The sequence below is a fragment of the Natator depressus genome, chromosome 2 (genome assembly GCF_965152275.1).
Source record: "Natator depressus isolate rNatDep1 chromosome 2, rNatDep2.hap1, whole genome shotgun sequence".
In the NCBI taxonomy this organism is placed as follows: Eukaryota; Metazoa; Chordata; order Testudines; family Cheloniidae; genus Natator; species Natator depressus.
In genome coordinates, this window is record NC_134235.1 from 64,828,206 (window position 1) to 64,840,282 (window position 12,077).

The 12,077-nt window shown below is 43.1% G+C and overlaps 1 protein-coding gene across 1 annotated transcript; it reads left to right on the forward strand.

Annotated features, from left to right (window-relative positions):
- The first annotated feature begins 391 nt into the window (after positions 1-391).
- Positions 392-11,600, forward strand: CYP7A1 (cytochrome P450 family 7 subfamily A member 1). The gene is made up of 6 exons (XM_074943080.1): positions 392-471; positions 3,961-4,201; positions 6,581-7,191; positions 8,747-8,877; positions 10,422-10,597; positions 11,301-11,600. The coding sequence occupies exons 1-6, from the start codon at positions 392-394 to the stop codon at positions 11,598-11,600; spliced, it is 1,539 nt and encodes a 512-aa protein (XP_074799181.1).
- The last annotated feature ends 477 nt before the right edge of the window (positions 11,601-12,077 follow it).

The window sequence follows — 12,077 nt, forward strand, 5'->3', positions numbered from 1 at the left end:
CTAAACTTGAACTATAAACTGCAGTTGATAAATCTACATGACAGATCAAAACACACCTGAGAGACCTTCAAATTATCAACTATTACAGCTCTTTGATTACTTTGGAATCTGCTGATACCAGCTCAAGGCCATCTCTGCAACTGTCCAGATTAAGTCTCTCAAGTTTTTTTTACAGAGATATCAGTCAGAATGAAGACATAATAGTTTCTATCCAGAAATGGTTAATTAATAGCTTGCCTAGGTTATTTAAGTTCAATTAAGTAAATTGGTGCCCCTGATCTATATAAAAAGTGGCTGTTTGATTTGTCATTTGCATCACTCTCAGCCTTTAAAGTGTACCAAGCTACTCTTTTTCCACTGTAATTTGAAAAGTTCACTGTAACTTCCTGAAATGTTAGCAGCATCTTTGATCTGGGGAATAGTGATGATACTATGCTGTTGTTTTTGGTTTATTCTGGGACTAAGAAGGAGGTAAGGTTTCTTTTTAAACATATCCCAACTCTAATTTCTGTAAAAAGATAGTATGTATATAGCTGAGACAAAACTAGTCTGAACATTGGCAGATGGATACGTAAAGAATAACAACGGTGATGTTGGTGTTTGTTCTTTGAAATCTTTATATTCTAATGGCATTTTTTGTGCACGTAAATTTAAAAAAAACAAAAAAAAAACCACCAAGCAGGCTATGCAGATCTATAGTCATGACTAACAGAAGATAGAGATACAAAGAAAGGAGGAATCCATTTGTAAATGAGGTTATCATCATTTGGAACATTAAGGATCTGATTTTTCAGAAGTGCTTAGTATGTGCAGCTTCTGTTGAAATCAACAGGATTTGCAGGTGCTCAGTATTTTTGTGAAATCAGATCCTACATGTTTGTGCTTCTGATGTACAGATGACTGGTTTATCCCTCATACCTTTTTCATTTTCTTTTCTGTATCAATGTAGTTTACTCTGGACTGCAGCCATATTGAATGACTTTTAATGCTAGTTATCGTTTGTCTTGTTTACTGTATTGAGTAAATACTCTCAAGTCTTTATCCTATTGGCATGTGTTCTGTACAGAAATAAAGAAATTCATGAATATATTTACTATAAAAAGTGACTTGTCTTTGACTTGTCTTTTGCATCACTCTCTGGTTTTAAAGTGTACCATACTGTTAGCTACTCCTTTCCACTTGAAACTGCTGAAATTTCACTCAGATTGCCTGAAATGTTAGCAGCATCTTTGATCTGGGGAACAGTGATCTTCTGTAAGTTGTAATACTTTGGCTTCATCTTGGTTGTTGGGTTTAGTGTACAGGCGCTGGGCAGTGTTGTGACCTATGCTATACAGGTTAGATTAGGAGGTGATTGTAGCAGGATGATCTGTAGCCTTTAAGGGCCTGCAGAGTTAGGGAGCAGCAGGCTGTGGCTTAAAGAGAAGCCCAGCAGGCAGCTTTTGGGAACCAGCTGATCCAGCTCGGAATCAGATCCAGTCATTAGCTGCTGCTTAGCTAGATCAGCTAGTTCCCAACACAGGCTTGCTGGGCTTCTCCTTAAGCTACAGCCTGCTGCTCCCTAGCTCTGCAGGTGCTTAAAGGCGCAGACCGCCCTACTACAACAGTCTGGAGGTCCCTTCTGACTTTAATCTCTTTGACATGTATTATTTAAAAGTTCTTAGTGACTTACTGTGGGTGTCCATATCCAGGAATATAGTTATTTGGATCCCAGTTCAACAAAGCACCTGAACACATGCTTAATTTTAAGCATGTGCTTAAGTGCTTTGTTGAAATGGGGCCTGTGGGCAAAACTCCCATTGATTTCAATGGTGCAGAATCAGACCCAAGTGGGACATGCAAACAACAATACTGTAATACTCTTTCTTTGGTGGGTTCAAAGGCCTCAGCATTCAGTGTGCTAGAGAATTGTGCAAGCCAAAGACCGACCAAATAAATAAAGTAATCCCATCTTCATGTCTCTGGAAGTCCAAATGATGATTGTCCCTCCATCTTCTATTCCTCCTTTCTTTCTGTCCATTAGAACTGTTAATAATAAGTTTGTTTTTTATACAGTCTTAATTGAGTGTGTATTTGAAGTAATGTTATCGGGTGTTTTTTTTTTTTTTTTTTTTTAAGAATTTGCAGAGCAATTAAGGGCCCAATCCTGAGCAACTAAGGGGCTGATTCTTGCAAAGTGCCATGCATCCTCAACTCCCAAGGGGCATTGAGGTAGTCAGCAACTCCCAGCATCAGGCTCTAGAGCAGAGGTGGGCAAACTACAGCCCGCGGGCCACATCTGGCCCGTGGGACCGTCCTGCCTGGCCCCTGAGCTCCCAGCCAAGGAGACTAGCCCCCAGCCGCTCCCCTGCTGTCCTCCCTCCCCTGCAGCTTCAGCGCACCACGCCGCCAGCACTCTGGCCTGCCGGTCCTGCTGGGCAGCATGGCAGCATGGCTGGCTCTGGCATGGTAAGGGGGCGGGGGTCCTGGGGGGCAGTCAGGGGACAGGGAGCAGGGGCGGTTGGATAGGGGGTGGGGTCCCAGGGGGCGGGTAGGGGCGGTCAGGGGACAAAGAGGAGGGGGGTTGGATGGGTCAGGGGTTCTGAGGGGGGCAGTTAGGGGGCAGGGCCAGGTTGTTTGGGGAGGCACAGCCTTCTCTACCCAGCCCTCCATATAGTTTTGCAACCCCAGTGTGGCCCTCGGGCCAAAAAGTTTGCCCACCCCTGCTCTAGAGGGGCTGAACCTGCACTACTGAAGGAGCTTTGCCATTGACTTCAGCTGGAACAGGGTCAGGCCCTAGGTGCTTAGGGCTCTATCCTGTTCCCGATAAAGTCAATAAGAGCTGGGCCAATGACTTTAATGAGAGCAAGTGTGGATTATTACTAACAGAAACTACAAACCAGAAATTCTGGACCTCATTCTGCACAGCATTACTTACGTGAGGATCGCTTATTTATTTGAATAATCCCATTGAAGTCAATAGGACTATTTGCATGTTATAAGGAAGAGAATGGCAATTTTTCACAACACATTTTCAAAAAAGTGGTTGTCTTTAAACTTTCCCATGAAAATTTTGTATAGTTTCCACTGAAGAGTTGAAAACCAAACACTTTTCATATTCAAAACCCACGTACAGCAACCATTTTGGTTTTCAGTATAAACTTTTAGTGTCCCAAAAGTGAATCTCAATTTGTTTGTTTTTTAACACAGATTTTTTTTATTTTTATTTTCTTTTTTTTTTTTTTTTACACAAATTTTTCAGGTTTCAATTTCTTGTTGAAAAACAGGGGAGTTTCTACCAAAAGTGAAACGTTTCCTGAATATTTTCATTTGTTTCAAAAACCATTTTTTGGGAGGCCAGCTCTCTATACTCAGCTCAGGATGGGTTGGTAAGATTGGGCCCTATAGAAGGTTACCTACAAGTCAGAAATATCAGCAGACAGGTTGTCAGGAAAAAGCAAATAAAGTGACAGGAAACAAACAAAAACCTAGTAACCAAAAGATAAACCAAATAAATGTCCTTTTCATCATGCCATGAAAACTGCCAAACTAGGGCTCTGGCGGACTGTCCTGAGTAATCAGCTCAGGTAGCAGAGCTCCTGCACTGAGCAAGCTTTCCACAGGTCCTGAAAAGTACTGGGATGGGCTTGCAATGAATAGAACATTTCATTTTAAATGGTGAAAAAGAACCTACCCAAATGTAAAAAATAAAAGCTAGAGTGATATAGCTTCAGTTCAAAGTACATTTTTTGTTGTTCTTGGATTCTAATAAGGCTTCTATAGGCTGTTAAGGTCATTCTTTCTAAGATACTATAGACCTCATCATGGATTTGTTATGAAACGGAGGGCAATTTCCTATCAACACTGATAGAAACTGAATGTTCTAAATAGACCGGTATCACAATCTTATTTAGCTGGCTGAGCTGAAGGACAGGTCTTAATTTATAACCCTAATTTGTAACATTTGTTTGTAACTTGTAGGCGTCCAGGTGAGCCGCCAGTGGAAAATGGGCTACTTCCATATCTGGGCTGCGCTTTGCAATTTGGTGCCAACCCTCTTGAATTTCTCAAAGCAAGACAAAAGAAATATGGGCACATTTTCACTTGCAAAGTGGCTGGAAAATATGTTCATTTTCTCACTGACCCTTTTTCATACCATTCAGTGATACTCCAAGGAAGGCATTTGGACTGGAAAAAGTTCCACTTTGCTGCTTCTGCAAAGGTACCGCTTTAAAATGACAGTAGTATTTTAACATATTTTAATATTTAATATGAAAAATATCAACATGGTCAAGTCAGAGTGTACCTAGTTAATCTATATGTGACTTTTCAGTATGTCTGCCTGTCTGAAAGATAGTTTGTCTCCTGGCTCAAATCTACCAACAATGTGTAATACTAGAGCAAAAGTACAGCACAAGATGGTTTGCACTATTGTGAATTTATATTGAATTGACTAATTTTAAAACCAAATTACTACTCGTGAAAGATGCCAGATTAGCGGCCCTGGAAACTGAAATCCTCTATATATCCACAGAGCAGGTCTGGCATAGACTCCCATCAGTACAAGTTTCTTCCCATTAGCCTAGCGTTGTTCTTCAGTCAGTAGTTGGCAGGGTCACCTCTAGAAGTCTCATTCAGGCCATTCAAACCTTGGCCTTTCTGCCAACAGAATAACAGTTATGGTGTTGGCTGTGTAATGTAGAAGCCTGTGTCCTAGAATCTAAATTCTAGATTAATCCACACACACATTTCACTGAGGACCTCAAACAACACTTAGATAGTAATGGTCACTACTGATTTATCCCTTTATTTGCCCTGCAGTGACAAGAGCAAATATACATCTGTAAAATAGAAGCAAATATACATCTGTAAAATAGAATGTGTCTTTACAAATCAGTTTAATCTTACCTCAGACCACAAACACTAAAATGCCTTAATCATAACTCAGGCTACATCTACACTGCAGTTGGACATCCAATGGCTGGCCCATGCCAGCTGACTTGGGCTCACGGGGCTTGGGCTAAATGCATGGGTGGCAGGTATAAGAGGCTTGGGGAGACTAAGCCTCCCCAAATGGGGCAAGAAATGATGGATGCGGCACACCTCCCTTTGGAGTCAGGCTGGCCAGCCGCCTTTGGAGCACCCCTGCTGGGAGCTCCCGAAAAGTAGGGGGGGGCCACTGGTGCCTGGACTGTGGCCCTTCCCGTGCTCTGCCCCAAGACCCCGTTCCTACTTGGCCTTTCCCCCGAGGCCCCCCCCTCGCTCCGCCTCTTCCTGCCCCCACTCAGTCTCTTCTCCCAAAGCCCCTGCCTGCCACTTGCTTCTCTCTGCCCCTGTTGCTTGCCCCTAAGGCGGGGGGGGGGCAGAAAGGAGTAGGTGGAGAAGAGTGAGTGGTGGACGGGGTGACCTTGGGAGAAGGGGTGGAGAGGGACAAGCAGCGGGGGCTTCAGGGGAAGGGCCTTGGGAGAGGGGGCAGAGAGGAGCAAGCAGTGAGTAGGCGGGGGTCCTCGGGAGAGGGAGTGGAGAGGAGCAAGTGTCAGGCAGGGGGTCCTCAGGGGAGGAAGTGGAGAAGAGCAAGAGGTGGGCAGGGGGGTCCTGTGGAGAGGGACAAGCAGCGGGCGGGGGGGGGGTCTTGGGGGAAGGGGCCTCGGAAGAGGGGACAGAGAGGAGCAATCAGTGAGTAGGCGGGGGGGGCCTTGAGAGTGGGGGCAGAGAGAAGCAAGCGGCAGGCAGGGGGCCTCGGGAGACGGGTCCTTTGGGGAGGGGGGCAGAGAAGAGTGAGCAGGGGGGCTTTGGGAGAGGGAGCGGAGAGGAGGAGTGGCAGGTGCAGGGCCCTTGGGGGAAGAGACAGAGTGAAGATGCGAAGAGGCAGAATCTTGGGTAGGGTGACCAGATAGCAAGTGTGAAAAATCAGATCAGAGGGTGGGGGTAATAGGTGCATATATAAGACAACACCCCAAATATTGGGAGTGTCCCTATAAAATCGGGACATCTGGTCACGCTAGCCTTGGGGGGAGGAGGCTGAGCAGGGGCAGAGCCTCAGGCCACAGTTCAGGCACCGGTGCCCCCGCCCAGTTGTGAGCTGGAGCCGGTTCGCAGTGGTTCGCTGGAACCAGTTGTTAAATTTAGAAGCGCTTTTAGAACCAGTTGTCCCGCTTCTAAATTTAACAACCGTCCAAAAGTGGCGCCTTTTGCTCCGGGGCTGAAGCACCCACAGGGGAAAATTTGGTGGGTGCAGAGCCGCTTGCTTCTCAGCCCTCGCAGGCTTCCCGCGTGAACAGCTGATTCACGGGAAACTGCGGGGGCGGAGAAACAGAGCAGAGCGGCGCGTTCAGGGGAGGAGGCAGAGCGGAGGTGAGCTGGGGCTGGGCGCAGGGCGGGGAGCTGCTGGTGGGGGCTCTGCACCCACCAAATTTTCCCAGTGGGTGCCTAAGGCCCCACTTTTGGCCAATTATCACTTTACAGATTTGACAGTTCTTACTATATGTCCCGGTGTTAAATTTTGAAGATGACATCTTGGCTATGATTTCCCTTGTAAATTATTATTTACTAAGGTTGTGGTGATCCTCATTTATCTTTCATACAATTTATTTGGTGGCAGGCTTTTGGACATGGCAGTATTGACCCACGTGATGGAAACACCACTGAAAATATGCATCAGACTTTCATTAGAACCCTGCAAGGTAATGCCCTGAATTCCCTCATTGAAGCTATGATGAAAAACCTACAATATGTCATGCTGCAATCAAGTACATCTAAACTGCATTCCAACAACTGGGTAACAGATGGGCTGTATGCATTCTGTTGCCGGGTGATGTTTGAATCTGGCTTTTTAACGCTTTTTGGTACAGAGTTTAATTCAACCCAAGACCAGAATCTATCTCAGCAGGAAACTCAGAGAGCACTTATTCTAAATGCTCTTGAAAACTTCAAGGAATTTGATAAAATCTTCCCAGTCCTTGTCGCAGGCATGCCTATCCATGTGTTCAAGAGCGCCCACAATGCACGGGAGAAGCTGGCAGAGGCTCTGCTCCATGAGAACCTCAGAAAAAGGAGCAACATCTCTGAGCTCATCACTCTCCGTATGTTCTTAAATGACACTCTGTCTACTTTTGATGATAAGGAAAAAGCAAAAACCCACCTGGCTGTACTATGGGCTTCACAAGCTAACACAATACCCGCTACTTTCTGGAGCTTGTTCTATCTTATTAGGTACGTAGCAGTGTCTGCAGTTTCTAAAGGAAAATAACTTCTTGACTTTGTTGCCACTCAGAAATTGTCTCAGCATTAAGGGCCAAATTCTGCTCTTGGATGAATGTCAAATCTAGGTCCCACTGACGTCAATGGCAAAACTCCTCTAGACTTCTGCGGGCCCAGGATTTTGTCCTGCATGAGTAAGACTTCCACAGAAACCCCTCTCATGCTGCCCAGGGAAAGAGATGGTCCCACATAGGGTTTTTCTACATTAGAGAAATTTTACTAAAAATGTCTTGTCCAATGCTGTGAGCCCTGGTATAGGGAAGACTCCTGCAGCCACAGATGCTTTTAATGCTATGTTAATTAAACCTTCAAAGCAAATCCTAAACAACACAGTATTAAAAACACCAGTGCCTGTGGAAGCCTTGATTACGCTAGGGCTCCCAACATTAGGTCCAGTGGGACATTTTTAGATCATTGCCCTAGAATCGACAAGGTTTTATTGCACACTTTTGTTTATCTGCCCACCTATTGGATTCGCAGATATATATTGGCTGCTTTACAGGAAAAGAAAATGTGGCTTCTGCAGAGCTTATGTTGATGTAGCACTGTTGAAGTTAATGGAGCTACACCAATTTGCACCATCTGAGGATCTGACCCATAGGTCCTGATTCTTCACTCTGCTACTCTCTTTTCACTCTGGTGTAACTCCACTGCATTCAAATCCCCTACATGTCTTAAAAAAACCCTCAAGCTAAATTTCTAAATCTGTACTTTTCAAGATGAGACTTTACATCGCCTGACTACATTTCTGTGATAAATTGACATAACATTAAAAAACACCATACCTACCTGCATTAATGATGATGATTGAGATTTAGATAGCACATTTCATTCAAAAATCCATAAGTGGTCTATTAACTTTACAAACATGATCCTGAAGTCCTTGGGCATGCCCATTGATTTCCATGGAAGTTCTGTGCCCCCCAAGGACTTTGGGATTAGAACCTGTAGATCTGTTTAAAATCATGTTCTCCATTACTAACATCTGCCATATCTGTATGGAAGACCAGAAAGTGAAGGATACATTATTTAATTTAAACTACGGGGAGACTTTTTTTTTTTTTTTTTTTGGGTAGGCAGAATGTAATTGTCCAACTGGATATAAGCCAGGACAGCTGATAATGTGAATGTGATCTAGATTTTTAGATGCAATGGGGCTATCTAGGATTGATCACTATATTCCTTATTCTTGGCATTGCTTAACAGAGATGTCATTATTTAACAGCATAATACACATTAATTTGGTCTTGCTCAAAATTGGATACTGAACAAAATCTTTGAAGACCTTTTCAGTGTTTTGAACAACCAGGATTTTGCCAATAAAATAAGTATACTTATCTTTTTCTAGGTTCTTACGTAGCTTTTTTGTTATACCAGGTTACATCCATGGATTAACAAACTACACTGTAGACAGGAAAAAATGAATATCATATTTAACAGCAAACCTTTTGTACATTCCTTAAGTTACAAGTAAGAAATATTTTTGTTTCTGGCATATTGATTTTAGGAGCCCAGAAGCAATGAAAGCAGCTACTGAAGAGGTGCAAAAAACACTGGAAAATGCTGGTGAAAAGATCAACTTAGATGGCAAATGTATCTCCTTGAATCGAAAACAACTGGATAATATGCCAGTATTAGGTATGGTCACCACATGTAACAGTACCAGGAACAACCACTTTCAGATATTTTTCTATCTATAGTCAATAAAAACACTTCCTATGAAATGCTAAATGACTATGCAACAGCAGGATAATAATGCTACACTGTATCCTTAGTTAGCAAAGGCCACACTTCTCAGCAGTCCTAATGTCTGTGGTGTGGAAATTATCAGAATTTTGAAAGGAATCCCATTTTTCCCATGTAATTTCATGTATGAGTAATGCTTAAGTACTATGTCATGCAGCACCAATGATCTATAGGTAAGTCAAAGTAAGGTTGTATTTTGTTTTTGTTAAAGGACTAAGATCAAAAAGAAGGATCTTACCATATTTGGAGTTGAAATTAATGCTTGAGGAATGTTAAACAATGAATTTCTAACAACACGGCTAAAAGCATTATTATGATGATGCATATTTTTTTAAAATATGGGTAACATTTTCAAAAGCACCCAAGTGACTAAGTGACTTGGGAGTGAGCTCCTCAGGCCCCTGTTAATGTCAATGGAAGTTAGGACCCTAAGTAACTGTGAGGATCTGGGCCTTACAGCTTTTGAAATTATTGCCCTATAGTTACTGGTGGGGGGAGGTTCAATGTACTTTTTTTTTTTTTTTTTTTTTTGTCAATATCATTCTCCTCCCTTGAGCACTAAGGTTTAGGAAGATACTGCCACACTATTCTGATTTTTTTTTTTTTCTCCACATCTTTCTCCAGCATCTTTATTCCATTCCACATCTCAGTGCAGGATCATTTCCCAGTCTCAAATGTTTTGTGCCTCCAGTTTCTAATGTTTCCCTGGGAGGAAAGTGGAATGTCCTCCCAAGATGATCCGCACAGTGGGTTACCTCTGCACAGATCTCACCGCTCCCTAGTAGGGCAAAGAGGTGTCTGCCACCTCTGCTGCAGCATCCTCCCATCCCCACAATCCTGCAGGGGAGTGGGAGCCCACAGCTGGAGAGTGGTTGGGTAGGGGAGAGCTGAAGGTAGGGCTAGGAGCTGTGTATTGAGGGACCTGCAATTTCAGGTGGTGGAAGTGATTTTTTTTTTTTCCACAATGGTGAGGCAAATCCCTCTGAGGAACAATTTTAGGGGGAGGCCACAAAGGGATCTTGTCTGTTTTCTCCCTATCCAGCCCCTTTTCTTGTTTCCTTGGGAAGAGTGATCCAGGTCACAGTTTTTGTTTTCATATCAAATTGACTTTTAAACACTTGAAATTGGAATGATAAACAAAAATAGATCTGCAAACTAGGGTCCTTGATTTCAGAAGGGAAAACTTTAAAATATTAAGAGAATTAGTTAGGCAAGTTGACTGGACTGAAGAACTTGGAAGGCTTGGAGTTACTTTAAGACAAAGTTGCAGGAACTATCTGGAGTCCGCATCTTAGCTCTATTCATTTTAGCAGTTTCCTTCTCTCCATAATATTGCATGTTTATAGAAGATTACAGGCAATTTAAACTGTGCAGCCTTCCCCAGGGGATACATAGATTCTTTTTATATTAATAATTTTCTTTTTCTCTCTCTACAGATAGTATAATCAAGGAAGCAATGAGGTTGTCCAGTGCATCCATGACTGTCAGAGTGGCTAAGGAGGATTTCACCTTGCACTTGGATAATGACTCCTACAACATCCGCAAAGATGACATTGTAGCTCTTTATCCTCAGCTGCTGCACTTTGATCCAGACATCTATGCTAATCCCTTGGTGAGTGATTACAGTGACATACAAACTTCCTGTTGCAGGAGATGCTAACTGCCTGTTAACAAGGCATCTGGCATCAGTGCCCCGGTGGTTGGTGCTTCACTCTGCCACACAGGTCCTGGATTTATGCCTGGGAATTCCCTGAACAGGCAGGGGTTGGGAGCGCAGTGGAGGCAGCAAAATCAGCCCTGGCCTCTTCCATCGCTCTGCAGAGAATTCTTTGGCTGAGCAAAAAAGTAGCGTTGATAGGTTTAAAGGCAGCTCCCTTCAGCCTTCCTCAGCCAGGAAGTGGTGGTGTTTCAAGAGAGGACAAGAGAAGGGGAAGTCCTTAAGGACATACAGTGGCGATGCGGGAAGTGGCACAAAGTCTTCCAGTTTGGACATATGTACAAAAAGCTAGATTGTAGCTGTTCTGTGTGTGGGTCAGTAAAAGGCAAGGAGATGTGCAAAAAGCTTTCCAATACTGATGCCCCTGCACAGGGGTGGGTATTCTGCTACCCCAAGTGGAAGAGCTGCTCAGGGTAAGGGGCCTTGCAGAGGCTAACCTCTCCCAAAAGGGTTTGGAGGACGGGAAGCATGGCCAGCCACAGAGAAGGAGCATACTGTGCATTGGCTGCTCTTCCCAGGAGGCATTGTGTCAGTGCAGTTGAACATCCTTCCCTCCCTGCATAATCTGGCTCTAATAGACATTCAACTTTCGTTACAGACATTCAAGTATGATCGCTATCTCGATGAGAATAGAAAAGAAAAGACTATCTTCTATCGCAACGGTCACAAGTTAAGATATTACTACATGCCATTTGGATCAGGAATAGCAAAATGTCCTGGAAGACTATTTGCTGTCCACGAAATCAAACAGTTTTTGACTTTGGTACTTTCATACTTTGAAATCGAGCTTCTTGACAGCAATGTGCCGTGTCCTTCTTTAGACCAATCCCGAGCAGGGCTGGGTATTTTACAACCAACTAATGACATTCATTTCAAGTACAGATTAAAATGTCTGTGAATATATAAAACATTTTACCTATAGGAGAAAAAATCAGTATCAAGATTATCACTGATCTTAAAAACTCCAAACCGATTACACCATAATGCTCATGCATTGCAATGTGAATAGCACACAGTGCCTGTAGGGATTACAGAAATGGTTGTTTTTCCTTCCACCAGGCTTTTCATATGCAAATTGAGATTTTTGTACTGGGGAATCCGGCATACATTTTCTTTTCTGCCAGCAAACAAACTTCTTCCTGTGAACGGAATAAGAATATTGCCCTCTGAGTTAAATAATTTCCCCATATTTGCTTGTAAACAAATTTTTGCCATTTTCACAGATGAAAGGTCTTATTTTTTTCATTATTGTAGCATTTTTGTTGTGTAATGGCATAATGCTTTATGTTTTCATGGAAAAACTAGCACAGTTTTTGAGGAAAACCTACAAATGTTTCACGTTTTAGTGAAACTGCACCAACTTGTACTATATTCC

Bases quoted from the DNA above. Each gene is read 5' to 3' on its own strand.
- CYP7A1 (XM_074943080.1), top strand. From the start codon at position 392: ATGTTAGCAGCATCTTTGATCTGGGGAATAGTGATGATACTATGCTGT. The intron at 7,192-8,746 runs GTACGTAGCAGT...TATTGATTTTAG, and splicing joins AGCTTGTTCTATCTTATTAG to GAGCCCAGAAGCAATGAAAG. The intron at 8,878-10,421 runs GTATGGTCACCA...CTCTCTCTACAG, and splicing joins GGATAATATGCCAGTATTAG to ATAGTATAATCAAGGAAGCA.